General features: G+C 51.3%; 1 protein-coding gene across 8 annotated transcripts in view; it reads right to left on the reverse strand.

Moving 5' to 3' along the window:
• Positions 1-27,526, reverse strand: part of DEPDC5 (DEP domain containing 5, GATOR1 subcomplex subunit) — a 78,657-nt gene that overhangs the window by 35,518 nt on the left and 15,613 nt on the right. For 6 of the 8 annotated variants that reach the window (XM_074293052.1, XM_074293060.1, XM_074293021.1 and 3 more), the window contains exons 6-20: positions 25,454-25,537; positions 15,753-15,802; positions 15,088-15,157; positions 13,428-13,506; positions 10,320-10,381; positions 8,751-8,820; positions 8,430-8,502; positions 6,289-6,392; positions 5,623-5,697; positions 4,004-4,138; positions 3,680-3,741; positions 2,704-2,777; positions 1,981-2,050; positions 1,786-1,822; positions 1,457-1,577 (exon numbers count right to left, since the gene is read on the reverse strand). In XM_074293052.1, the coding sequence (XP_074149153.1) occupies positions 1,457-1,577; positions 1,786-1,822; positions 1,981-2,050; positions 2,704-2,777; positions 3,680-3,741; positions 4,004-4,138; positions 5,623-5,697; positions 6,289-6,392; positions 8,430-8,502; positions 8,751-8,820; positions 10,320-10,381; positions 13,428-13,506; positions 15,088-15,157; positions 15,753-15,802; positions 25,454-25,537 (1,166 nt within the window). Of the gene's footprint in view, positions 1-1,456; positions 1,578-1,785; positions 1,823-1,980; positions 2,051-2,703; positions 2,778-3,679; positions 3,742-4,003; positions 4,139-5,622; positions 5,698-6,288; positions 6,393-8,429; positions 8,503-8,750; positions 8,821-10,319; positions 10,382-13,427; positions 13,507-15,087; positions 15,158-15,580; positions 15,727-15,752; positions 15,803-25,453; positions 25,538-27,526 lie in introns of those variants that run through there. The other 2 variants (XM_074293067.1, XM_074293085.1) reach the window with 2 other exon arrangements.

Raw genomic sequence — 27,526 nt, forward strand, 5'->3', positions numbered from 1 at the left:
GAGCCCTGGGACCCCCCAGCCCAGCTTGTCTGGAAATCCGGAGCCAGAACTTAAAGCCAGCCCCATGAATCAGACGCCGCTCAGCTCGGCACGGAGGGCTCTGGGAGGAGTGGGCTGCCCGGCCACCGAGCGCCGTGCTCCCCTCTCCCTGGGGGGAGTCCCCTCTGCACTGCTGCTCCCCGGGGCCTGCTATCACTGGGTCTCCCCCGACCCCGTCCCACACATGCTCAGAGCATCTGACCTGGGGAGGAGCACCGGTGCCGGCCCACCCCCCCCGTGGCCCAGGCAGGGCAGGCGAGCTGGCGATCACCCAGTGCCGGCGCTACCGGGGCGGCCCCCGGGCCATAGACGCCTCCCTCGCTCCGTTACTTCCGGCTCACTCTGGACAATCTATCCGCTCCCCCCCCTTAGAGCAAAAGCTCCTTGAGAGGCTCCGACTTGCTTAGCACGGGCCGGGTACACAGCAGGTGCTTACTGTTTGCTGAACTGAAACAAAACCAGGCTGAGGCCCCGTGGAGGGAGCACTAGAGCTCCCGGCACCTGCCCACCCGAGGGGCCCGAGAAACGCTCTCGGACCGCTGACCACGCGGACGCTTTCTGCTTTCTCGTTATTTGTGCTTTTTCGGTGCATTTTTTGTCACACTGAGGCTAATGCGGGGGGATAATCGGACCGGGTCAGTCGCCTTGGGGGGGGGGGAGAAAGAGGGAGCGCGCTTGGAACTCAAGCGTCAAACTGGAACTTCAGAAGCTTGGAAGCCTCTTAAAAACCGGATGTTGAAAACGCTTGTTTCCGTGTAACTGAGGGAAAAACCAACATTAAATGTGGAAGAAAAAAGAGGAAACTGAACTGAGCCGCGCCTGAAAAGGTGCAAGCGTCGCTGCCCCCGTTTCACTGATGGGCAAAGAGTCAAGAGTGAAAAGGGCAGCGAGCGAGAGGCGGCCTGGGAGCAAAGGCCGGTCCGTGGCCCCGGGGGCGGCCCGGGCCTCCCGAGAACGGGGCCTGCCTTCCCCGCTCGGCTGCGGTGAGGACCGTCCCAGAACCTCGACGCAGGAGGGGTCCCGGGGACCCGCAACCACCGAACGGCCGCGGCAGTGGCCCAGCGCGGAGCCAGTCCACGGGCCACGGCCACAGAGAGCCGGCGAACGGGCCAGGCCCCCGCGGAGCCAGGCCACGGGCCACGGCCACGGAGAGCCGGTGAAGGGGCCACGCCCCCGTGGAGCCAGGCCACAGGCCACGGCCACGGAGAGCCGGCGAACGGGCCACGCGGAGCGGGCAGGAGCTCCGGATCCTGGGGACGGACCCGGGCGTCCCGGCTCCAGCAGCCCGCCCTTGGGAATGCGACCCCCCACCCGCGTCCCGCCACCGCGGGCTAAAGGCGCCTTCTCGGCCGCCTGACGGCTCCGGCCCCGGGTTCTGCACTCTCCCCGCGGCGCGCCGCCGCAGCGTGACACGGACCTGAAGGTGCTGAGGCGCTGGGCGCGGGCCGGGCCGGGCAGCCGGAACACCTGGGCGTCGTACGCGTCATAGTCCACCTGGATGGGCAGCGCGTTCTCCGACTCCTTTGGGGTCCCGATCGCTGAAACCCACAGAACGGGAAGATGAGGGGCAGCGAAAGCGCGGCTCGGACCCTGCCGGGCCCCAGGACCCTCCCCCGAGGCTCCTCCCAACGAGCAGGCCGAGAACCCCATCCTCCTTCCTCCCCACGCAGCGCCTGGCGCTCAGGAGCCGCCTTGGCTGGGTGCTTTTCCCAGGCACCGGACGAACCCGTTCCAAGAACCACTTACAGGTGTCCCGGCCGTTCTTTGCCTTCTCGGTCACAGGCTGGAAAAAACAAAACAGAAAGTGAGCAAGACACAGGGGAACGAGCCCCACGCGTCTCCCAGAACGTCCGGAACTTTGGAGAAGGGCAGCCGGAGGCCTCAGGCAAGAAGGGCCCCAGGCGGTGAGCAGCCAAAGCCCCGGAGAGGCTGGGTACCCACCTTTCTCCCGGCCAGCTTGATTCGCGGGGTGAAGCTATTACAGAGGTGCTGACTCTTGGAGGTGTAGAAACTGCAGAGAACAGAGAGAGCCGGTGAAGGGAGCCCAGTTCCCTGGGGGCACAAAGTCCCGAGGGCTTGGGCCGGAGGGGAGCACGGGCCCTCCTCGTCCGGCTCCAGACGCGCCCCGGGCCCCGCCGCACCTTCCCCTCCCGAACCACAGACAGGAAGGAAGCCCGCATCACCATCACAAGGGGTTCCGCTTTCCCCTCCCCTTTCACCGTGCCCAGAGGGCCAGAAGCACCGGCCACCCCCCGGCATCCACGGGCTCAGAGGCCTTTGTCCACGGCCACGCCGGCCTGCGGGGACAGAGGGCAGAGGAAGCCAGGCCCCCCACGTGCCCCGATTTCCTCATCTGTCCAAGGACGGGCCGGAGCAGGTGCAGTCAGGTCCACCTCAGCCCCTGGTCCTGCAGCTCCTGGACAGCGGCCGCCACTGGCCAGGGAGGCCATGCAAGGTCCGCACGGGACAAAGCTCTGGACAGCGGAGTCCGGCTCCTCCCTGGCCGCGAGCATCTGGCTCCAGGGTGCGGGAAGGAGCTTCGTGAAGGCGTGCCGGCCGGCGGGTGGGTCAGCCCCAGAGCACGGGCCCCAGGCTTCAGGCCCCCTGCCGACCCAGGGGCGTGGGCCCCCCAAAGGTCCCCCCAACCCCCCGGGGGCCCGCTACCTGTGGTTGATCCAGTGAGGGATGTTGTAGTCGTCTCCGAGGCGAGAATCCCGGGGCCCGCTCCGGTTGTGCAGCTGCGGAGGGGAGGAGACTGGTCAGCAGGAGAAGGAACTGGCCCCAGGCACAAAAGCCTTCAGCGGACTCGGGGCCCTGAAACAAGGCAAGCTGCCCGGCCGGCATTCAGGGCTTTCCAGCCCCCCATCCCCAGCTTTCCCGGCTCCGGGCCTTTGCTCACGCCATTCTTCAGGAGGGGAGGCTGGCCTCCCTGGAGCCTCAGGGCCTCTGCTGCCACAGCCCGTCTCCCGGCCCCGGGCCCATCACAGTGCAGAGGCCCAAGACCTCCCTTATCGCCTCCCCCCAAGGCAGGCCCAGGGCACCGGAGGGGGGGGTTGTCCTGGAGGCGGGCGGCAGCAAGGACAACGGCCCCTCGGTTTCCACAGCTGTAAATGGGGACAAGCCGCTGTGAGGGTCCGGCGCCATGAGGTCTGTGGATCTTGGCAGGGGCAGGAAGGCCAGCTCCAGGCCTCAAGTCTGTCCGCGTCACCCCGTGCACCCAAACTCTAGGTGCCCCGGAGCCGACCCGGCGTAAACAGCGCCCGGACGGACCAGCCCCTCCCCTCTGCTTGGCCATGCTCCTGGCCTACACAGTGAGCAGACAGAGCGGGCTCTGGGCCAAAGGGCCGGGTTCAAACGCCGCTCTGGATGGGGGGACGGGCGCTGCGGACTGTGCAGGACCTTCGTCCCGCTGGCCTTTCCCAGCCACTAACGCAGAACCTGGGCCTTTGGCGGAACCCCCCCCGGCTCACGGGCCCCCGGCCTCTCCGCCCAGAGCCGCGGGCATCGGCCTCCCTCCTGGGAGCGTCCCGAGGGCCTGTCTCTGTGTCTCCGAGGCTCAGCGAAGCAGCCAGTAGGTGCTTAATTAACACGCGCTAATTTGTCCTGACTCGCAGGTAAGAACAGCCCCCGGCCTCCTCACCTTAAACAGGGGCACGGCGTGCAGCGGCTGCTCCCCCATGCACACCAAGTCCACGCCGATGCCTAGGATGAAGAACAGGCCGTTTTGTGTGAGGCCCCCGGGTCCGAGACAACGTCCTGCTCACGGCCGCCCCGATCCAGGCTGACCCGCCCTGACCTAGGGCTTCTCGGGGGCGGCGGGCTTGGCCCCCGCGGCTCTGCCCCCCCGCCCCCCGCAGGACCTGTTTACTTTGAGCTGATCTGGGATGTACCACCATGGGCACAGCGCGCCAGGACGGGCTGGCACTGAGGGCACGGCCCGGGGGAGGGCGCCGTGCGCCGTTACCGTTATCGATCATGCGCTGCTTGGTCAGGATCATGAGCAGCCGGTCCACTTCAAACACACCGACCCCGGGGGTGATGACCACTGACATCTGGCCCGTCCGGTCAAAGTTGCGGTTGATATAGTGCTTGTCAAACACTAGGAGACACAAGCACACACGGGGCCGCGGCTCAGCGCATCCCCAGAATCCTCCGGGCTCCGCCTGATCCCAACACTCGGGGCCCCTCTAAACAACTGGCCGCAGAGGGGCCGTCCTCAGCAGGGGGGTCCCCACTCTCTTTCCTGAAACAGCCCCTGGGAAAACCCCCTGAAATCCGCAGGACCCCGGGCCCTCAGAGGCCGTGTCTGTGGGGACAAAGTCCAGCCAGGCCGGCGCGCTATAATGGAAAGACCAGGGTTCAAACCCCCCCTCCAAAGCCTCCGGGACCCCGACCACAAGCCCCTGCTGGGTCTCAATTTCCCTCCTCTGAAAAACTAAAGAGTTTGGATTAGAGAGGCCTCGAGGTCCTGGCCAGCTCCAGACGTGGGGGCTCAGGGAGGAAGGCGGCAGGAGGCTGGGGGGTGACGGGCTCACAGCACCCGGAGAAGGGGGAGAGGAGTGGGGCCCACTGGAAGAGGAACGCCCAACCCCTTCAGCAGCGAGGGCCACTGGAGGCCCCGCTCTGCGGATGGAGAACGTGCACTTGCAATGACTAGAAAATTTGCCCTCTGACCCTTTATCAATGGGGGAATGGCTTGAATGCTTTTAAATTTGAGTCAGTTCTCTCCCTTTTAGAGATGAGCCTTTCCCAGAAGCCCTGGACGGAAAGCGTTTTTCCCATTTCCCGCTTCCCTTCTAATTTTGTCTGCATTGGTTTTGTTTGTGCAAAACCTTTTTAATTTAACATAAAACGATCCCTTTGCATTTCAGAACGCTCTCCGCGCTCCTCAGGCCACAAATCCCTTCCTTCCGCACAGCTCTGAGGGGGACTCGCCCTCGTCTCCAACCTGCTTATGGGGTCTCAGTCGTGGGGCCCACCCTGCCCTTAGCTCGGGGCAGGGGCCAGGCCTGGTCGGGGCCGCACTGTTTTCAGGGACTTTTGTCAAGCAGTGAGTTCCCATCCCAGAAGCCGGGGCCTTGGGCTTAGTGACCACTGGATACCACGGTGACCTCTGAGCTCCCCATCTGTGACCCACGATCTATAGTAACCCTGGCCTGTTGCACCGATCACTAGTCCGGTTCTTAGCCAGGACCAAGCGAACCTTCGTTTCCAATTCCAAAATCTCCTCCCGGGCTTGAGGAAAAGCAGCAGCCGTGCTCAGGGAGCCCCCCCTCCTCTGGGGCGAGTGCACACGTGCTCACACATACACGGATCCCCCCAGGAAACGTGGGCTAAAGCTTGGGGTCTCCACTGCTGACTCCCGAGGGGACCATGCACGAAGTAGGGGGGATTCTCAGTGGAAGCTTACTGTGCTCCCCAGAACAGCCACTGGAGGGACCCCGGGGGCCGCTCGCCCAGAGGGGAGGAGGAAGCACGAGCTTCGGGGGGATCAGCCTGGGCGGCCCCGGCTCGGGGCAGGAGCTCAGGCTCCCAGCCCGCGCCCGCTGCCCGGCCAGGAGGGACGTCCGGGCTCCTACTCACCATTGAATGACAGGTTAATGGCCTCCAAGTAGTTCCCTTGGGCTGAGGTAGAATTGTCCCCTTGAGGAAAGCCCTCTGTGCAAAGAGACCAAAGACAGCGTCAGCCCCACGAGCCCGACCCCTCCCCTCCACCCCCGCGCGTACCCAACGAGGGTCTCGGCACGTCCCGCGGCAGCACCGAGCTAGGGGGAGGGGTCTGCAGGGCAGAGGGAGCCCCTCCACCGGAACAGCCCTCCGTGCTCGGACCCTCGGGGCCGGTCCCCCGCCGAGGGGAGGCCGGAGAGGCCGGGCGCTCAGGCCCCCACTGACCGGGCCAAGGACCAGGCCCCGGGTCCAAGAGCACGGGGGCCAAACCCCTCCTGCAGGCTGCGTGGGGACACAGACTTGTCCAGGCCCCGGGTCTCACCAGGAGGCCCCCCCAGCCGTGAGGCCCCGCGGGGGCCGTCATTGCCGCACCCCAAAAGGAACCCGAGGAGGGTTTGCATCCCCTCCCTCACCACTCAGAGTTCCCACAAATCGTACTCCTGAAAGCAGCGGGCACGGGGCGGCGCCGGGCACGGGGCGGGGCACACACAAGGCTCGCGGGAATGAGGCGCCCAGGAAATGAGTGAGCTGAGCCGCCTCCAACCCGACTCCGGCCAAAGGCAGACAAGGAGGGGGTGGTACCTGCGCGCTCCAGCCGCACCAGCACCGGGTACTGGACAAAGAGCTTCTTGATGGTCACTAAGAGCGACGTCCACTCTTCTCGCCGCTCGTTCTGAACCACCACCCTGCAGGAGCGCAAAGGGGCCCGGCGTGAGCGCGGGCCCCGGCCTCGGTCACCACGACCCTCGGGGCCCCCACCAGGAGGCGGGATCGATCGCGCGAGCCCCACGAAGCCCCGGCCTCGGCCGCAGAAGCCGCGCTCCGAGGGAGCAGCCCGGCCCCCGACCGGCCCGGGCCAGTCTAGCGCCCGTCCTTGTGCGGCGTCCCTGGGCCGGGGAAGCTGAGCCTTCCCAGCAGAGCCGGAGCTGGGGGGAGGGGCGCCAGGGCCGCCCTCCGCTGGGCCCAAAGGCCTGAGGCGGACACTTGTGCCGCGGAGCTGCCCAGGAACGAACCAAAGGGAGGCCTGAGCTGTGAGGGCAGTGAGCTCCCCGTCCCAGGAGGGATCCAAGAAGAGCCCGCAGAGGCCCGGACCCCCCAAAGGGGAAGGCTCGCCGCCAAAGCGTCCTGTCCGTGAAGAGCGCTCGGACAAAGGCCGGGGCCGGGCTCCTCCAGGGCCCTCCTTGGGCTTTTCCCTATCAGCTTTTTTAAGCCCCCCCCCCCCCCCCCGGGGCAGAAGTAGACGCTCAGCAGGAAGCACTGAACAAAACCGGACTCCGAGGCGGGCTCGTTAATAACGCCGGCTGGGGGGGCACGAATCACGCGGGGACCCAATGGCTCAAGCCCCCGCGGCACAAGCCACCTCACTTCTGCCTCGGTCTCCCCAACTGTAAGATGAGGAGGGGTCTCAGAGTGCTGGGCCAGTCACAGCCGGGGGTCGCGGGGGGAGGGGCGCCTCCATGGCCTGGGCAGCGAAGAGCGGGCAGCCCCCCGCTCTATGAGGGAGGAGCTCACCCCCAAAGCATCCCTCTGAGACTGGAAAGGGGGGGCATCTGGCGCCCCACGGATCCCCTGAGGACGGACACCCCAGGACTGTCTGCAGAAGAACCCGAGGCCCGCCCGGGCAGCCCTGCCCAGCTGGGGAGTCGCCAGCGTCCAGAGGGCAGAGGGCAGGGGAAGCTGGAGGTTGCCCCCCTCCCCCGGCCCGGCCCAGAAGCCTGAGCTTCCTTGGGGGGCCAGGGAGACGCTGACCGGAGGCTCCCGCGGACCTGGGGCTGATGCAGGACCCTGGACAGCGCCGGCTGAGAGGGAGATCCCGGGGGAGCCCCGTCCCTGGGGGACACCAGGGGCCGCCTGAGGCAAGGCCATCCCTTAGTGCCCGGGGACCCTCCGCCCAAAGCGCAGGCGGGTGAGGGCCCCGCTGCCCTGGGCACATGGGCAGGAGCTCTGGGTCCTCCCGGGCGCCGGGCTGAGCCAGGTCGGGGACGTCAGCAGCCCGTCCTTCTCCCACCCCATCCTCCCCGAGGGCCAGGGAGCACTGCTGCACAGAGGCCTGGGGCTGGATTCGAATCCTGCCTCACTCCGTCTCTAGGTGAGTCACAGGCTCCATTACCGAGTGGAGGAACAATGAGATCACCCCATTAGCCCAGGGCCCGGCAGCCAGGAGGTGCTTAGCACATGCCCGTTTTCCTCCTCCTCACGTGGCCACGGGCCTTCCTCCATCGTTCTGGGCCTGGGCACCCAGGGGCTCCCGAGCCGGGCCCCACGGCCCCAGCCGGCGGCCCTGGCCTAAGTCCCGGCTCGGCTCCGGGGTCCCCTCGACGGCCCCGAGAAGGGCAGGTGCTCCGCGCCAGGAGCGGACACCGGCACCCGCCGCGTCTGGCACACGGAGGCCCGAGAAACGCCCTCTACCCTTTTCTGCCCTTCCTCCCTCCTCCCCTCCTCTTCTCCACCAGGAGCCTCCCCAGGCAGGAAAAGGCCCCTTCCCCCGCACCGGGCCCTGCCCACCCGTGCAACGCCCACACCAAAGGGCCAGGCCCTCATCTAAAGATGGGAAGTCCCCCCCCCCCCAGCCCCAGCCCCCGGGCCTCAGCCTCGGGGCTTCCCGGGCCACGCCGCCCATCTCTGCGTCACCCATCCCTGCGCCCGCTGCCTGAGTCCCCAGTGACCTCCCACAAACCTCAGGGGCATCCCAGAAAATGGCGGCGCCGCACCAGCAAACCTACTTGTAAAAATCTTCATAGAATCTGCCTTCATGATCCTGCCGAATCGAGGCTCGGTGAGTCTCAGGAAACTCATCTGAGGGGCGGGGGGAGGGGGGTCCTGTCAGGAAGGGCGGAGGAGGCCCCTTCCCGGCCCCGGGCCCTCGGGCACCCCCCCCCCCCGCAGGAGCCCCGCTGAGGGCCGTCCCCGGCACCAAGGGGGTCGCGGCCCCCATGACGCCCCACCAAGCAACCGGACGCCCCCAACCACACTCCCTGTGCCTGGGAAACGCGGAAACGCGTCGGGCCCCGCGCCATGAGGGCGCCCCTGCAGGGAGGACTCACCGAGCGACTTGGCGTCGTAGAAAGTCCTAGAAAACAGGACCACGGTCACTTCATGGCTACAGTTCTTTTCCTGCACAAGAGAGAGAGCGTGGGCCCAGTGGATTCACCTCCCACGCGGAATCCCAACGGATGGAGCGTTTCCCAGGGAAGCCCCTTCCCTCCTGCCCGGGCCCCTCCGCTCTGCCGGGAAGCCGGCTCGGCTCAACCCAGGGATGGGGAGCACGGTGGCCATGGAGGCCGGGGGCCCATGGAGACTAACGACCCGTGGAGGCCGGGGGCCCATGGAGACTAACGACCCGTGGAGGCCGGGGGCCCGTGGAGGCCGGGGGCCCGTGGAGACTAACGACCCGTGGAGGCCGGGGCATGTGGAGGCCGGGGGCCCGTGGAGACTAACGACCCGTGGAGGCCGGGGGCCCGTGGAGACTAACGACCCGTGGAGGCCGGGGGCCCGTGGAGACTAACGACCCGTGGAGGCCGGGGGCCCGTGGAGGCCGGGGGCCCATGGAGACTAACGACCCGTGGAGGCCGGGGGCCTGTGGAGGCCAGGGCATGTGGAGGCCGGGGCATGTGGAGGCCAGGGCATGTGGAGGCCGGGGCATGTGGAGGCCGGGGGCCCGTGGAGGCCGGGGACTGTGCTCTGCTACTAGACTCACTGTCTGGGCCGGTTGCCTAATGCTGGGTCGGGCTGCCAGAGGCAGGTGGCAGAAACTGGAGACACCGGGGGCCCCAGTCAGGACCCCAGCCCGCACTGCGGCTCCCTCCCACCCCCACGGGGGCCCGACCGCACGTGGAGCTTCCTGGCTGGCCAGACTGCCCAGAGGGGGAAAGATTCAGGGGCCCCGGCTGATCCAGCGGGCCTAGGAGCCAACAAGGGCTCCGGAGCCTCTTCCCCCCAGCACGCCCCCCTCTCTCCCAGCATGCCTCGGGCTAACGTTTCCCTCTCTGGGCCCGGGGAAGCGGGCCCCCTCTGAGCAGCCTGGCCCCCCGGGGTACGCCCGAACCCCTCTTCCGTCCCACTGCCCTCTCGCCCCGTCCCCTCGCGCCCTCTTGTCATGGCCACTCGAGGGAGAATCACTCCCATAAACAGCAACAGTGAGACCCGATGCCCCCAGAGCATTTACTCTGAGCCTGGCACTGGACCCTGGGCCACGGGTGCCACTGTTCCCATTGCACAGATGAGGAAACTGAGGGGCACAGGGGCTTGCCCAGAGTCCCACAGCTGGTCCACGTCTGAGCCTGGATTTGAACTCGAGCCTTCGTGGCTCCATCCAGGGCGGCCCTGGGCTGCCACACCCATCGGAAACAAATCAGTGCTCAGACACTTAGACTCTGAGGGTCCCAGAGCTCGGCCGAGGGCTCGTAAGGGCCGACACAAACGCCCCGGGTCCGAGACCTCCTCGGCTGGGACCGTCCCTCCGCACAGGCCGACGGCGGCCCGCCCATCCTGCCCGGAGTCACGGCCCCAGTTGGGGTCAGAGGTCGGCGGACCTTGGCTCGGCCTCCGCTGGCCATATGCAGGAGAGCCCCACCCCCGCCCCCACGGTCCCAACCCAGCAAGTCTGAGGGTACCTTCCACTTGGTAAAGAGGTCGGCAAGGAAACCATTCACAGCTTTTTCAAAATACAAGTCTCCTGCAAAGGAAGGAGTAGAGCAGAGTTTAAGGGGTGGGGGGCGCTTCTCCCCAAATCCCCGGGCCAGCAGCACAGCTAGTCTGAGAAAAGCCGGGCCCCAGACCGGCCAGAAGGCCGTGACGGAACCTCCCCCCTCCCTTGGGCTCGGGCCACACGACGGCCTCAGCCTTGGGAAGTGAGACCCTGGGACCCTGGCAGGAATGGAGGAAAGCTGGGCGAGCCCGCCCACGGGCCTGGCACAGGACAGGAAGACAGGAGGACAGGGAAAGAAGCCACGGACTCGGCTGGAGAGGTCGCTGGGGACACAGGACCGACGTTTCATTCTGAAGGAGCATTTCTAAAAAGACTGAGTTCAAATCCGGCCTCGGACACCTGACACTTTCTAGCTGTGTGACCCGGGCATCCCCGATCGCCACATCCAAACTCCTTCCTCCTCACCGTAGGCAGTAAATACATGCTTTTTCCTTCATTCATTTGTTCACGACAACAGGTAAGACAAGAGCTGTTTCTGCTTTGTCTTGTGTCAGAACTGCCAGAAGCAATGCGAGGAAGACAGAGAGCCCAAGGGATGGCGAGCGGGCCCAGCGACCCTTGAGGAGCCCAAAGAACCTCTGCCCAATGCTTTGCGATGGAGCGCGGTGAAATAACGCCCCGAGGCGGCGCCTGAGCCCCTCACGAGAACCTGGGCGAGACCCCGGAGAAGCAGCCCAGAAGGACAAGGAAATAAGGGCCAGTGAGCTGGACTCCAAGTCCGGGCAAAATTCTAGAGCGCGCTGTGAATGGGGCAGAACAGGGAGGAGGAATCACAAAATGGCAGCCTGGCCCCATTACGGACCCCTGTAGATGCGGGGACCCCACACCTGGGGCCAGTAAACAAGTGCAAACCAGTGGGACCCCCTTAACTGAGACATGGGCAGCCCAACTGCAGGAGAGGAATATGACGCAGCGTGTCCCAAAACGTGACCAACACGAGGACCCTGACAAACACAGCAAGAGCGGAAAGAGAAGAGAATCAATCCCGAGGTCCCCACAGTGGACAGAAGCTGCAAGAAAAGACTGGCGGGTTTGGCAAGACCTAGGAGCGCCCGAAGCAAATGCGCCCTTCGCCCCGCCCTGCGCGTGGCAGACAATGGACGAGGAATGCGGGGTTCGCTGACCGGGACTGGCCCTGAGAAACGTTCTTTGTTACAAGAAGGGTTCACCTGAGAAAGGAGGGGAAAAAAAATGGAAGGTGCCTAAAGGTGGTAAAAGACGCTTAACAAAACAGAGCAGTTCACGCCCCACTGGCCTTGGCGCCTTTTGCTGGATGGTAAATTGTTGCACGGATCGCTGGTCTGGATTAAAGCATCTGACCCACCCCTTCCTGCTTTGGGTTTTTGGGGTGTTTCCTTTTAAAGACAGAAAGCTGCAGACTGGGCGATGTTTTGAGTGGTCAGACCAGAGAGTCTCTTTTGCTTAATGTGGCCTTGGAAGGAGGTCTCCGGGAGAGTGCCGCAGAGACCTAGTTTGGTCCCGTGTTACTGAACACTTTTATCAGCGGCGTGGGAGGGGGCAGCGCGCTCATCGGGCCTTCGGTTGGCACAAAGCTGGGCAATCTGGATCCACAAAAACCAGACGGGTCAAACCACTGGGTTAGTTCAAATAAGATCAGATGGAAGGGGGGCAAATGTCAAGTCTTACGCTTGGCTTGTGCAACTTTGACTTCCCATGGGCAACCTGGGCAAGGCAAAGCTGGGCAGAGGTCACATTTTATCCAAGAGAGCTCTGTAGGGAAGCGTGGAGGATTGGGTAAGCTCAATATGAACCAGAGGGTGTCATGAGAGCAAAGGAGATTAACAGGCTCAGGGGGTGCAGGGGCGGAAAGAGCGCCCAGGGATCCAACAATATCTGGAGAACTGTGCCCAGTGGTGGGCTCCACTGTCCAGGAAGGACCGGAGGCTGTCCAGACCAGAGCAAAGGAGACACCAATGGGCCTCATTTTGGGGCTGAGAGAACCGGGGATGTTCAGCTTGGAGAAGACTTGGAAGGAAATGGCAACGAGATGGTTGTATTCAATATCAGAAGCTGTGCCTGCTGGGAGAGCGAGACGCTTCTCTTTGGCTCCAAAAAACAGATCCAGGATCCTCCCGGGCAGGAAGGCGCAAAAAGACAAATGGAGGGTTGATGTCAAGAAAATCTTGCTCAGAATAGGTGCTATCGCTGTCCTGACGGGGAATAAGCGGGTGGTGGGCTCTCCCGGAACACACAGCAAGATTTTTCTGGTCTGAATTCACTAGATAGTCACTGAGTCACTGAGAATCCTTCTGCCTCCGATAAATTCTGTGATTCTGGGAGCTCAAGTGCTCCCCAAGGAAAAAAGAGATGTGCACAGAAGAGAAAGCAAGCGGAGGACGAGGAAGAAAGGATGGCGTAACGTAAAGGATGACCTCAGCTAGCTCATTCTCCAGATGGGGAAACTGAGGTCCTGAAAGCAAATGGCTTGCCCAAATACCCAACTCTTCCTCTTCCATTCCCAGAGCACCAAGCCCGATGAAAGGAAGATCCGAATTCTAATCCAGCTCCAGCCATTTCCCAGCTGTGATTTAATTCTGACTCAGTGTCATCATCTGTAAAATGGGGATCATAAAATGGGATCCATCTATCTCCCAGGGTCACTGTGATGACCAATTGAAATATTTGAAGTATTATATAAAGACGAGCTATTATTACTGAGTGAATCTCTTCATAGAAGTGGTGGTTGGAGATTGGAGGGGGAAGGGAAGGGAATAAGCATCTTTATAGCAACTACTAAGTGCTGCGCACAGTGGGAAGCATTTGGCAAACAGGCTCCAACAGGACAAGAGTTTCAGAGGACCGGAAGGTGGGGAGGGCCTCAGGCTGCACTAACAGGGAGGAAGGCCCCACACCGAGGAGGCCAGAGGCCTGTCCCAGGCCTGACAAAGGCGCACCGACGCTCGGCTGTCGGATCGTGGGATCTCGGCACTGCTTCGGGGACAGCCCGTGGAGCGTCCCCACTCTGACCACTCACAGCTAACAGCGACATTACCATAAATATCGAAATCCCACATTTCACAGCTCATCTGAATAAATATATACACCATGGCTGAAGTCGAACGGAACACCACCTGAAAAAAAAAAAAACAGACACGGTCACATTTCTTCAAGGACTAAGGGCAAAGATCACTGCGCTTTCAGCGTTTCGTCGGCTTTACAAATCGGGCTTCCTTCTCCCCACTTTGCCTGGCCCGGCCCTGCTGGCTTCAGAGGATGCTAATGTCTCTCAGAGGGCGGGAGGGATGGTCATGGTGACCAAGCAGAGCTAGGAGGAGGAGGAGGGCGGGATGAGGTGCCCTTCTCACTTCATCGGGCCCGGGGAGTGAGGCCGTGTGCACACGCCGAGTGCACGTACCCTGTGCCCAGAGGCCGCGCTCCCCATGCATGGAGGGCTGATAAAGAGGAGGGGAGGCAGCCACAGACGCGAGCAAAGGGATGTTTCCTTCTTGTCTTGTCTTTTTTTTAAAACAATTTTTATTTTTATTTATTTTGTTGAGGCAATGGGGGTTAAGTGACTTGCCCAGGGTCACACAGCCAGGAAGTGTTAAGTGTCTGAGACCAGATTTGAACTCGGGTCCTCCTAACTCCAGGGCTGGTGCTCTATCCACTGCGCCACCTAGCTGCCCCCCATGTTTCCTTCTTTTTAAGTTACAAACTTCCTTCCCAAGCCTGCACTCGGATATTACAAAACACCCCCACGTAGATGGGCATCACTGTACGTGGGACCCAGATGCTTTTAAACTTCCCTGAGCGGAAGCCATGACACGGTTTTCCCTTTCCCCGGAGACCTCTCAGCCCCATGAACATTAACCGGTCTCCCCAGGCGGTGACCCAGGATGGGAATCACAGGTTTAAGGGGTGGAAGGGAGCTTGGCTCCCTGCTTGGGTTCAGCCCGTCCCCCTTCCCAGGATGTCTCTATGTTACTTCCTATCAGTCCTCCCTGAAGAGTTCCTTTACTCCAGCCTCCAAGGGAAGGAGCACTGAGTCACCTGGGAGGAGGGAGATGCCCCAGGTTGGAGGTAGAGAACCTGGGCAACCACCGCCCTGGCCTCAGGCTCGGTTTCCTCCTCAGGCGTGATACCTGCACCGGCCATCCTACCAGGGTGTGGCAAGCAGTGCTTTGTAGCCCTCTGAGCAATAATGGTGGCCACTTTGGCAGCAGCTGCCAGAGCCCAACTCTCCTACCGCACTAAATGAAAGAGCACAAATTCAACCCTTCCGGCAACAGGTCACCTAAGTCTCGTGCTGCTGTCTGACTTCTCGCCAATTTGCATCCCACATCCCCAAGCAGCAGGGAGGCTCCTGCAGGGCACACATAGGCCATGCCCTCGACTGCTTCAAGCGCCCATCCTGCCTCCATCATTGGGCTCCACTGTCATTGTGCCGAGGCACAGAGAAGTCAGGGAACAACTTTACTAAGTCCTTCCTCTCAGATTCAATCTTCCTTCCCCAAAGAAGGGGGAATCCTCCAAAGGAAATGACCGGCACTGCCAGGCCGAAGCCAGGCCGAGGCGGATGGACGCCAGCAGACCGTGGTGTCTGTCCAGCCGGAGCACAAGGCCCGCTTTTTCAGGAGGGAACTTCACAGGACAAGCCTGGCCTGGGGAGAGGAGGCAGGGGCTGCTGCTGGGGATTCTGGGAGGGCTCTTACCCGAGTGTCTTCACTGATGTATCCACACATGACTTTCTCACTCTTCACCCATAGCTCACCCGCCTGGGCCCTAAAAGCAAGAGACCACAACAGGTGTTTCAAAGGAGTCTTACAAGCAAGGGGCAGCATGTACAGAAGAAAAACAGAACAAGATTTAGATATAATGTCCAACAAGAAGCAAATCCCCCCAATGACAGCTGGGCAAAAGTGAGGCAGGAGGGAAGCCCTGGGAGGCAGTGGGCCGCCCCGCCCTCGAGCTCCTATCATGATCATAGCTCACATTTAAGATTTGTGAAACACTTTCTATCACATCCTCCCATTTTGGATTTAAAACAATTTTAGGAAATTGCCATCCATAGTTCTATTTTACAGATGAGGAAACTGAGGCCCAAGGTGAAATAACTTGCCCATGGTCACATGGCAATTAAGAGACAGAAGTGAAATTTGAATCCAGGTCCTCAGACTTCACATCCATTGTTTTTTTCTACATTACCTATTTCTAAACATCTGCTCTCTGTCCTGCTGCTGCTGCTGTTATTTTTTACTATAACGGCTTCCGTTGGAGGTGAGTAAAATCTGACATTTCATGAAAAGCCCCCATCGGTAATGGTCTGCACAACTGCTCCCGCGGGGTCACACAAGGGCAAATATGGGGAATGACTCACCGGATACCTGCCAATTCCACCTTCTGAGTGATGTAGGCACATGTGCTGACCTGGGAGAAAAGAATGAAGAGAGAGAGACTGAGCACACAGAGGCCCCAGAAGGAAACAAGACCCCCAGGCTGCCCAAGTCTGATAAACAGGTCAGTACACATTTCATACCAAACAGCTAAGAAAGCAAAGTCAGGAGCATAACTGATTAAACAGAGTCTGCTCTCTGTCTCTCTCTCTCTGTCTCTCTCTCTCTGTCTCTCTGTCTCTCTCTCTGTCTCTCTCTCTCTCTCTCTCTCTCTCTCTCTCTCTCTGTCTCTCTCTGTCTCTCTCTGTCTCTCTCTGTCTCTCTCTCTCTCTCTTCCTCTCTCTCTTTTTCTCTCTCTCTCACTCTCTTTCGTCTCTGTCTCTCTGTCTCTCTCTGTCTCTCTCTCTCTGTCTCTCTCTCTCTCTCTCTCTCTCTCTCTCTCTCTCTCTCTCTCTCTCTCTCTCTCTCTTCCTCTCTCTCTTTTTCTCTCTCTCTCACTCTCTTTCGTCTCTGTCTCTCTGTCTCTCTCTGTCTCTCTCTCTCTCTCCTCTCTTCTCTCTCTCTGTCTCTCTCCTCTCTCTCTCTCTGTCTGTCCCATCTATTAAATTGATTGGGACAAGAGAAAAGGAAAATACTGGGGCAGCTAGGTGGCGCAGTAGATAGAGCACCAGCCCTGAATTCAGGAGGACCCGAGTTCAAATCTGGTCTCAGACACTTAACACTTCCTGGCTGAGTGACTCTGGGCAAGTCACTTAACCCCAGCCTCAAAAAAAAAAAAAAAAAAGAAAGAAAAGGAAAAAGCCGTACCAAAATGTTTGCTGAACAAATTTGTACCAAAATGTTTGCTGAACAAATTTGTTCAGAATTTGCTCTCTATCTCTTATTTGTCCATAAATTGTTCACTTATCCATACGTCTAGCAAGTGATATGTTCCATGTTCTTCTAATTTCCTTGTACAATCTCTCTCTACATGTAAGTCATATATCTATTTTGACCTTAAATCGGTAAATGATGTAACACATTGGTCCATGCCCAGTTTCTGACATACTGCTTTACAATTTTTACTAAACGAGTTGTTATCCCAAAATCTTAAGTCTGTACATTTGTCAAACACAAGGTTATGTTTATTTGCTGCTAGAAATTATATGTCTACTCTTAGCTGGTACTAGACAGTTCTGATGATTACAGTTGTATGATAATATTAAAATCTGGTACTGCTGGGACAGCTAGGTGGTGCAGTGGATGGAGCACCAGCCCTGAAGTCAGGAGGATCTGAGTTCAAATCTATTCTCAGCCACTTAACACTTCCTAGTTGTGTGACCCAGGGCAAGTCACTTAACCCCAATTGCTTGAGCCAAAAAAAAAAAAAAAAAAAAAAAAAAAATCTGGTACTGCTAAAGCTCCTTCATTTGTACTTTTTTTCATTTCCTTTGATTTCTTAACTATTTGTTTTTCCAAATAAATTGTGTTGCTCTTTTTTTCCTAATTCAGTAAAATAAATTTTTGGCACTTTAATTGGGATGGCAGTGAATATAAAAATTAGTTTGAGTAAAATTGTAATTTTTTATAAAATTGGCCCTGACTACCCACAAACAAACATAATTTTATTTGTGTGAAGTTTTGCTTTTATTATAATTGTGTTTATATAGTTCCTGGGTTTGTTTTGGCAAGTATACTTCTATGTATTTGATACTGTCTATAGTTATCTTAAATGAATATCATTTATGTATTTTTTAAAAATTTAATTTAATTTTTATAATAGCTTTTTTTTCCCCCCTGAGGCTGGGGTTAAGTGACTTGCCCAAGGTGTCTGAGACCAGATTTGAACTCCAGTCCTCCTGAAGTCAAGGCTGGTGCTCTATCCACTGCGCCACCTAGCTGCCCCAATAGCTTTTTATTTTTCAAAATATATACAGACAGTTTTCAACATCTACCCTTGCAAGAACTTGTTCCAATATTTTTCTCCCTCCCTATCTTCCATCTCCTTTAGACAGCAAGTAATCTAACGTAGGTTAAACATATGTAATTCTCCTAAACATATTTCCATGTTCAACATACTGCACAAGAAAAATCAGATCAAAAGGGGGGAAATGAGAATGATGAAAAAAAAAAAAAAAAACAAACAAGTAAACAAACAACAACAAAGGTGAAACCGCATATAGTCTCCATAATCCTCCCTCTGGAGACATAGAGTTTTTTCCATTACAACTCTATTGGCATTGCCTTGAATAATTTCATTGTTGAAAAGAGCCAAGTCCATCATAGTTGATCACAAAATCCTGCTGTTGAACAACGTTCTCTTAGTTTTACTCATTTTACTTAGCATCAATTTACGTAAGTCTTTCCAGGCTTTTCTGAAATCATTTCACATTTATAGAACAATAATATTCCATTACATTCATATGCCATAACTTATTCAGCCGTTCCCCAGCTAATGGGTATGTGCTCAGTTTCCAGTTCCTTCTCACTAAAAAAAGAACTGCCACAAATATTTTTACCCACCTTAATCTAATGGGGTATTTTTTAACTATCTCTTCTTGCAGAAATATTTTTGTGATATACAGGAATGCTGATGATTTTTGTAGATTTACTTTCTATTCTGCTACTTTGCTAAAATGATTAATGAAGTACTTCAACCAACTTTGTAGGTGAATCTTGGGATTATCCAAGAATATTGTCATAAAATCTACAAATAGAGAGAGTTTTTATTACCTCATTCCTTATTCTGATTCCTTCAATTTCTTTTTCTTCTCTTATTGCTATTGGTAGGAATTCCAATATAATACTAAATAATACTGGTGACAGGCAATAACCTTGTTTCACATCTGATCTTACTAGGAAGGCCTCTAGTTTATCCCAATTTTAAATAATGCTTGGAGATCGTTTTAAATAAATGCTTTTTTATCAATTCAAGAGAAAAAAATCTATTTATATCAATATTTTATGTATTTTTAAACATAAATGAATGTTTAACTTGATCAAAAGCCTTTTCTGCATCTACTGATATAATTATATGATTTAAAAAAAATTTTATTGCTGTTATGATCAAGTATGCTAATCATTTTCTTTATGTTAAACCATCCTTGCATTCCTAGTATAAATCCCACTTGATCACAATGTATAATCTTTGTAACATTGTTGCATTTTATTTAGGATTTTTCCATCCATATTCAACTTACTAATAATAAGTTACTAAAAAATAAAACAAGACAAATTTAAAATAAAAATTTATAAGTAAAGAAAAAAGAATCTAATCAGAGATATCTACACTGGTATTAAAGAAGATCTCGATTAAGAGTCAGAGGATGATAGTGAGGGTTTTTTTTTAAAAGCCATTCCAACCTCAAAGATTAACATCAAATGGTCATAAGCCCATAAAAGAATTATTGGAAGAACTTAAAAAGGAATTCAAAAATCAAACAAGGAGAACAAGGAAAAATTAGAAAACAAAATAAAAGCAATCCAAGAAAATTATGAAAAGAAAGCTAATCCATTAAAGAAAGAAATACAGTAGCAAAGAGATAATAACTTATCAGCTGGAAAATATACTTTGACCAAGTGGAATTTATATCAGTGCCATAATCAACCATATCAAGAAAAAGAAATACATAATCTTAAGAAAATAACTCTTAAAAGCTAGAATTGAACCAGTTAAATAGAATGACATTAAAAAGACACCAAGATATAATAAAACTAGAAAAACTAGAAGAATACGAAGCATCTCATTAGAAAACAACTGATCTGGAGAAGAGAACAAGGAGAGACTATAAAAATTGTTGGACTACCTAAAAGTTTATCCAAAAAAGAATCTGGTGATCAGCTATGATAGACTTGGTTCTTCTCAGCAGTTCAGTGATCCAAGGTAATTCCAATAAACTTTGGATGGAAAATGCCATCTACATCCAGAGAGAGAACTATGGAGACTGAATATAAATCAATACATGCTAGGTTCACTTGTTTTCCTTTTTCTTCTGGTTTGGTTTTTTTTTTTTTAATCTCTCATAATTTCCCCCTTTTGTTCTGCTTTTTCTCTCCCAACATGATTCATAAGAAATATGTAAAAAAAAAAAATGAAGGTACATGTTTAACCAAAAAATAAATAAATTTGTTTTTACATGTAACTGCAGAAAAGGGAAGAAGAAAAAGAAAAAAAAGGGGATGTGAAAAGGGAAAGACCCACCAGAAGAAACAATAGGTTTCTAGATTACTGATGAAGTTTCTGTATAAGTAAAACAAGGTTTTTGACTGTTACCAGTATTATTTAGTTTTTATTAGAAATCCTCGCAATAATAATAAGAGAAGAAAAATAAATTGAAAGAATTAGAATAAGGAATGAGGTAATAAAAACTATTTGTAGCTTTTATATTCTTGGAAAATCCCAAGATTCACCCACAAAGTTGGTTGAAGTAATTCATTATTAATTTTACTTATTTACAGATTACTGATGGGTCTGTTTCTGTATAAGTAAAATCTATTGTACATTTGGGAAAAAAAAAAAAAAGGAATCTGGATACAATAATACAAAAAATTATTAATTGCCCTAAAGTCCTAGAAGGAAACAAAGAGTTTTGTAAAATACAAAAAGAAACAATCTATCAATCATGACCTAAGATAAATCCCAGCAAGAAAACTTACAGGAATGTCATAGCCAAGTTTAAAACTAAAATACTGCAAGTATCAAGAAGAAAAAAAATTTAAATACTGTGGAAAAACAATAAGAATTTCACAAGACATACAAGCTTTTACACTTAAAAGAAACCATTATATTTAGAAAAGCAAAGAAGCTGGGGTTGCATTCCAGAATAAAATATCCAATAAATTAGTATAATCCTGAGTGAAAAAGAAAAAGCATTTCCGAAGAAATACAAGGAAATCATTCAAAGCTAATTATAAGCTATTGATTAAGATCTATTTACTTATGATATGAAAACATTAATATTATTATTAGGAGTAAAAGTATTCTTAAAATTGTTATCATTATTAAGATAGCATAAAAGAATGGTTGAGTCTGAGTTGTATGTGATGAGATGATTCTAAAATACAAAACTGGGGAGAAAAAAGATTTTAAAAGGAAAAAATAAGTCATAAAAATGTGGTATGGAAGGAAAAACTAATACAAAAGAAACAGGTGGAGAGGGAGGAGTGGTAATATTGGAACCTTACTCTCACTTACTCTCTCTTACTCCTTTTCAAAAGAATTGAAAAGGAAACAATACCTAAATACATGAGAAAATGGGAGAAGTAAGATGGAAGAGAGACTTTGAAGAATGTACAGATTAACATTAGGAGGGTGAGATGGATAGATAAGGGAAGGGCTTTTAAAGGGGTGATAAAGAAAAAAGGCTAAGAGAAAATAAGGTAACAGAGATAGGGTAAAAAGAGAAAAGGAAAGCAAATAGTGAGTAAAAACAAGATGGAGGGAAATTCACAAATAGCAATTATAACTAAATGTGAATGGAATGAACACATACATAAAACAGAAATTGAAAGCAGAACAGAGTAAAAAAATTCCAACATTATTCTGTTTACAAGAAATACATTTTAAAAATGAGAGATAGGGAGCAAGATGGCGGAGAGAAGGCAGGAACTCCCCTGAGCTCTCCCCCAAACCATTCCAAAGACCTTTAAATAATGCCCAAAAACAATTCCTAGAGGGGCAGGACCCACAAAAGGAGACAGTAAACGATTTTCCAGCTCAAGACAACTTGGAAGTCTGGCAGGAAAAGTCTGTTGCACCAGGTTGAGTGCTTCACATGCACAGACCGGGCCTTGGAAACCGGGAGCAGGCCTTGGGACTGAATGAATGAGTTACTTCTGGAGCTGTTGGCCCACAGATGAGAGGAGGTCAAACAACTGGTCAGAAGGAGGAAAATACTCCAAGTAGGCAGGCAGAAAGCTACAATTCAAGTACTATGGGGCCAAGCAGGATAATGTAAGACTAGCAGCTTCTACATTAAAGGACAGGAGAGTTTGGAATTTGATATTCCAAAGGAGCTAAGATTGTAGCCGTAAATCACTTACTCAGAAAAATTGAGTATGATTTTTAAGGAGAAAAAAGTGGGATATTCAATGAAATGAATAATTTTCAAGCTTTCTTGATGAAAAGACCAGAACTGAATAGAAAATGTGACTTCAAACATAAAAATTTAGATAAGCATAAAAAGTAAACAGGAAAGGGTCTTATTAAGGAAGATGATACTTGTAACTCATAAGAACTTTTTCATTATTAGGACAATTAGAAAGAGTGCATACAGACACAGGACATAGATGTGAGTCAAGTATGATGGGATGATATCTCTAAAAAATTTTTTAAAAGAACGGAATGCACTGTGAGAACTGAAAAGGTTAAAGAATGAGGTAAATTATCTCATGTAAAAGAGGGGAGAAAGCTATTATGTTGCAGGGGAAGATAGGGGGCAGGGAATTGACTGGAGAAATGAAATTTGAAAAAAAATTACTGAGGTACTACTCTCACCTATGAGATTCACAGAAAAAGAAAGTGATACATGCTGAAGGGAATGTGGAAAAATTAAGAAACAAATGAATTATTAGTGGAGTTGTGAACTGATTCAACGTTTATAGAGAACAATCTGGAATTATGCCCAAATATTCATAGCAGTTCTTTTCTAAAGGCAAATAACTGGAAATTGAGTGGATTCCCATCAATTGGGAATGGCTATATAATTTATGGTATATGGATTGTGATGGAATACTATTGTGATATAAGAAATGATGAGTCAGGTGCCCACAGGAAAACCTAGAGAGACTTATATGAACTGATGCAAAGTGAAATAAGTAGAACCAGGAGAACACTGTGTGTAGTAACAGCAATGTTGTGAGATGATCAAACTGTGAATGACTTAGCTATTCTCAGCAATACAATGATCCAAAACAACTCTGAAGGTCTCATCATGAAAAATGCTATCCATCCCTGATACTGATGGGCTATGAATACAGATTAAAACATATTTTTACTTCCTCTATTTTCTTGAGTTTTTATTTCAGTCTACATTTTCCTTTACAACATGACTAATATGAAAATGTTTTACATGATTACATATGTATAACCTCTATCAAATTGCTTGCCTTATCAAGGAGGGGGTGGAAGGAAAGGAAGAGAATTTGGAACTCAATTTTTAAAATGAACGTTGAAAACTGTTTTTACAAGTAATTCAGAGAAAATAAAATAATAAATGTTTTTAAAACTTTTGTGGGTAACTTGAAGTACTGCTTTTTGCTTTGCATTTTCTATATTTGAATAAACTAAAATCAAAATGAGAGCTATACACAATGAAAATGAAGGGTTGAAGCACAATTTACTATGCTTCAGTTGATTAAAAAAAGACAGAAGTAGCAATTATGCTATCAAAGATTTAATTAAAAGAGGTAAATAGGATAACTACATTTTGATAAAAGTAACACAATAAACCAATATCAATACTGACCCTGTATATACTAAATACTATAGCATCTAAATTTTTAAAAATTAAATGAATTATAGGTGCAGATGGGTAGGAGTGTTATAATAGTAGTGTACTTTAATCTTCCCCTCTCAGAATTAGATAAATCCAAAACAAATAATTAAATAATCAAATAAATAAATATTTGTTTGCTTAAATTCATTTAAATAAATAAAAAGAGCTTAAGGAAAAATAGAATTTTAGATAAACTAGATTATGACAGATATCTGTAAAGGCCTGAATGAAAACAGAAAGGAATATATTTTTTTCTCACTATCTCATGGTACCTTTACAAAGATGGGCCATATATGGTAATAAAAATTTCATAATTAAAAGCAGAAATACTAAAAGTATCCTTTTCATATTATAATGCAATAAAAATTTTATTTAATAAGGGAACAAGGAAACATAAATTAAAAACTAACTAGAGATTAAACAACCTAATCTTAAAAGAATGATTAATTCTTAAAAGAAAAATCACAGAAACAATAATTTCATTAAAGAGAATGACAATGAGACAAACTATCAAAACTTATGGATATAACAAAAGCAACGATTAGAGAAAAATTTTCATCGCTAATGCTTACATCAATAAAATAGAGAAAGAGCAGACTAATGAATTGGGTATGCAACTAAAAAAACTAGAAAAAGAACAAATTTTAAATCCCCATTTAAACACTAAATTGGAAATCCTAAAAACTAAAGATGAGATTAATAAAACTTATGATTAAAACCATTGAATTAATAAATTTTAAAATTAATTTTATGAAAAATAAAATAAAATAAACATTTAGCTAATCTGATTTTTTTAAAAAGAGAGAAAAAAATCAAATCACTAGTACTGAAAATGAAAAGGGTGAATATACCACTAACGAAGATGAAATTAAAGGAGTTGTTTTGCCCAATTATATATGCCAATAAACTTAACAATTTAAGTGAGATGGAAAAATATTTACAAAAACATAAATTGTCTATATTAGCAGACGAGGAAATAGAAAATCTAAATAGATAATAAAGAAATATATTTTAGAAAAAGGAATTGAACAGGCCATAAATTAGCTTCCTAAGAGAAAAGCACCAGAACCTGATGGATTTACAAGTAAATTCCAGCAAACATTTAAAGATCAACCAATTCCAATATTACATAAATTTTACAATATAACATTTAAAGAAGAGATTCTACCAAACTCCTTTTATGAAACAATTATGAAATTGATACCTAAACAAGGAAGAGTAAAAAGAGAAAAAATGTGTATAAATATATATATACGATAGTATATTTCTAGTCTCAGTATGGAAAAAGGACCCGAGGGAGGGAGAATATTTGGGACACAAAAAGTTTTTTCAAAATGACTATGCAAAGGTCAGTGTTGAAAAATTATCCATGCATATGTTTTGAAAATAAAAAGCTTAAAAAATGAATGTAAAAAAAAATTGTAGTTAAATAGGAAAACACTTTTCAAAAATAGATTTGAATTCTGGTAATGCCATGTTTAAAATTAACTTTTCAAAAACAGCCGAATAAAGGCAATTTGCCTCCTGAATCTTCAGAGAACTGGACAAAGATCAGCGACAATGCATGAGCATTTTTCCCTCTAGCAATACATATTATGTTGAGGCCTTAAAGTGAATGTTTTTCTTCTAAACCAAGAGAAGTCAAGCAAGGACAGGCATAGGACAGAAACATAAAAGGTCTCATCAAAAGCTGGCTACAAAAGAAGGGAAAGTACCTTTCCACCCATGATTGGGGAAGAATGGATCTGATCCTAATGACAACAGGAAACCGCCAAAGTGGGCGAAGGAGAAGCAGGAAGTGACCATAGCCGTGATTTAGGAAAATGGCTCTGGCAGCTGAGGGGAGGCCGGGAGACAATCAGAAGGCTATTGCCCAAGTGAGAGGAGATTGAAGCCTGAACTAGGGGAGTGTCTTTCTAAGCAGAAAAATGGATGTGGGAAATGTTAAACTGAGGCAATATAAACAAAACAAGAAAAAATTCACACCTGAACTCGGACTACTTGCAGCACTCAACCTTGGTCCAGGAGGAGAAACGATAAAAGGGACAGAGAGATAGAAGTCTACGGGTTCTGATGCTGATACACTGTTGTGCCCTTTTGATAAGTATGGGGAGAGGGAGATCCTGGGAAGTTCCCACTTGATAAAAAAGCATCAACAAAACTTTCTAAGACCGAGTGTGCAGAGTAAACCCTGTGCCACCAGATCTTACCAAGCTCTTTTTCAGCCTCCACATATCCCCACGCCCAATGTACTGGTCCTTAAAAGTGAGTTCCACTAGGTCAAGAGTCACCTCCTGAAAGAGACAGAGAGATGTTTCAGTCTCACCCCATCCTAGGCCCCCAAGACCAGTTCGAGAGCTTCTCCCTCCCCTCATCCACATGCCCCATGGGGGGGCCCTGCCCCCTTCCAATGAGCTTTGGGATGTCACAGAAGGAGCGGGCTTTTGAAACCCCCAAGGCCAAGGAAAGTCCAGGAAGTAAACGGGCCCATGATGCTCCTGCAGTCACCCTCCACGTTTGCACCAAAGCTGCCTCAGCTAAAGGCCAACTTTAGAGGCCCAATGGGATGGAAAAGGAAGGGAGGAGCCCAAAGATGCCCGTGGAAGTGGATGGAGCCAAAGAATGGGAGACTCCACAAAACTGGGCAGACACAGGGAGAGCAAGAGGAAGGGGAAGCTGGGCACAGGCTGGCAGTGACAGCCAAGAGGAGAGGATGCTCTCCCACAGGAGCGTGTGTTAGCAGGGCTCAGACTGGACAGAGGCTGGCACAGAGGGCACCCGCAGAGGGCTGGCAGCTAGTGCAGGGGACAGGGGAGAAGAAGGACTTCCCCCCAATGAGGAGGTTGGGAGGCCGAGACACCACTGACACATGGCACAGAGAGGGGAGGCCAAACCACACAATGGGAGTTCTCTGCCAAAGAGAATCATCTTGAGGATCAAGAGAACAGAGAAAAATGACCCATAGGGCATAGGAGAAAACAGAGAAGAATGGGGAGGAACACAGAGAGTCATTTTAATTACTACCTGGATAATTCCATTAAAACTTTTTTAAATACGGGCATCTAGGCGGCGCAGTGGATAGAGCACTGGCCCTGAAGTCAGGAGAACCCGAGTTCAAATCTGACCTCACTCTTCACACTTCCTAGCTGTGTGACCCTGGGCAAGTCACTTAACCCCAATTGTCTCAGAGGGCAAAAAAATCACTTTTTAAATACCAGCTCTCAGAGCAGCAGAAGCTTGATTTCTCAGGAACAGATGTGTCTAGTGATGGCCAAAAGCGACACTACCCACCTCCCAAAGTGGTCACAGCAATACTGGAACTCCCACTGCAGGTTTCCTTGGGCGGGCGGCCATTTTACATGATTACGTTACATAATTATCACTTCAGTGAGAATCCTAATGCAGCCCGTGGGGGCAAGGGGGAGAAATTGGCCCCCCTCCCCCAACATGGTACTAAAGGCATCCCTCTGTGCTTTTTGCTTCTGTGCCTATTGAAAAGTTTGTGTTTGTTGGGGCTTAAGTTCAAAATGAAAAATACGATTCGGCAAACGAGTCAGAGAAAGATCCCCGATGGCTGGAATTGAAGATAAGGCAGGGAATAAGAGCTGTGTGTGGAGCTGCTGCCAGCGGCAGGCTCAGATGGGCAGCCCAGCGGCTGCATCATTCCCTATGATCTCAGAAATGAGATGGAAGGCTGCCCGGACAGCGGGCCCGGCCCCAAAGGTGGCAAGACTGAGGAGCCCTGCCTTCTGGAGCCTTGTCGTAGGCGAGGGCAGGGTGCTTCCTGCCAGGCCAGCCAGCTATGGGCCAAGTCCTATGGATGAGGGGAGCATGTGGGCTGCAGAGAAGGTCCTTCCCCAGGCTGGGTTCTGTCCTGGCTGCAGAGCTAGACTCAAAGGGCAGTGAGCTGGGCAGGAGGCCCCAGTCACTTAGCGCTCAGGCCGTCCCCAGCTCAGCCCTAAGCCCCAGGGAGCTGTCCCTGATTCTGGCTAGACAACATCTCTATGGATGACTTAACTAAGAAGGCAAATGGCATCCCCAGCTAATGAACCGAAGATACCAAGATGGGAGATATAACTAAGAGAGTGCAGGAGAGTCGGGATTCTGCCAGCCAAACTCAGTAAGATGGCAGCAATGAGTCAGGGCTCCCACCCACATTCAAAAAGCAAACTTCACAAAGGCAGGGCAGAACTGGAGGGGAGGGAGATATGGCCAGACAGTGGTTTATCTGGGAAAAAAATCAGGAGGTTTTAGGGGTCCACAGGCCCAGTCTGAAGCAACCA

This window comes from Sminthopsis crassicaudata, chromosome 1, assembly GCF_048593235.1.
Source record: "Sminthopsis crassicaudata isolate SCR6 chromosome 1, ASM4859323v1, whole genome shotgun sequence".
Taxonomy (NCBI): Eukaryota; Metazoa; Chordata; class Mammalia; order Dasyuromorphia; family Dasyuridae; genus Sminthopsis; species Sminthopsis crassicaudata.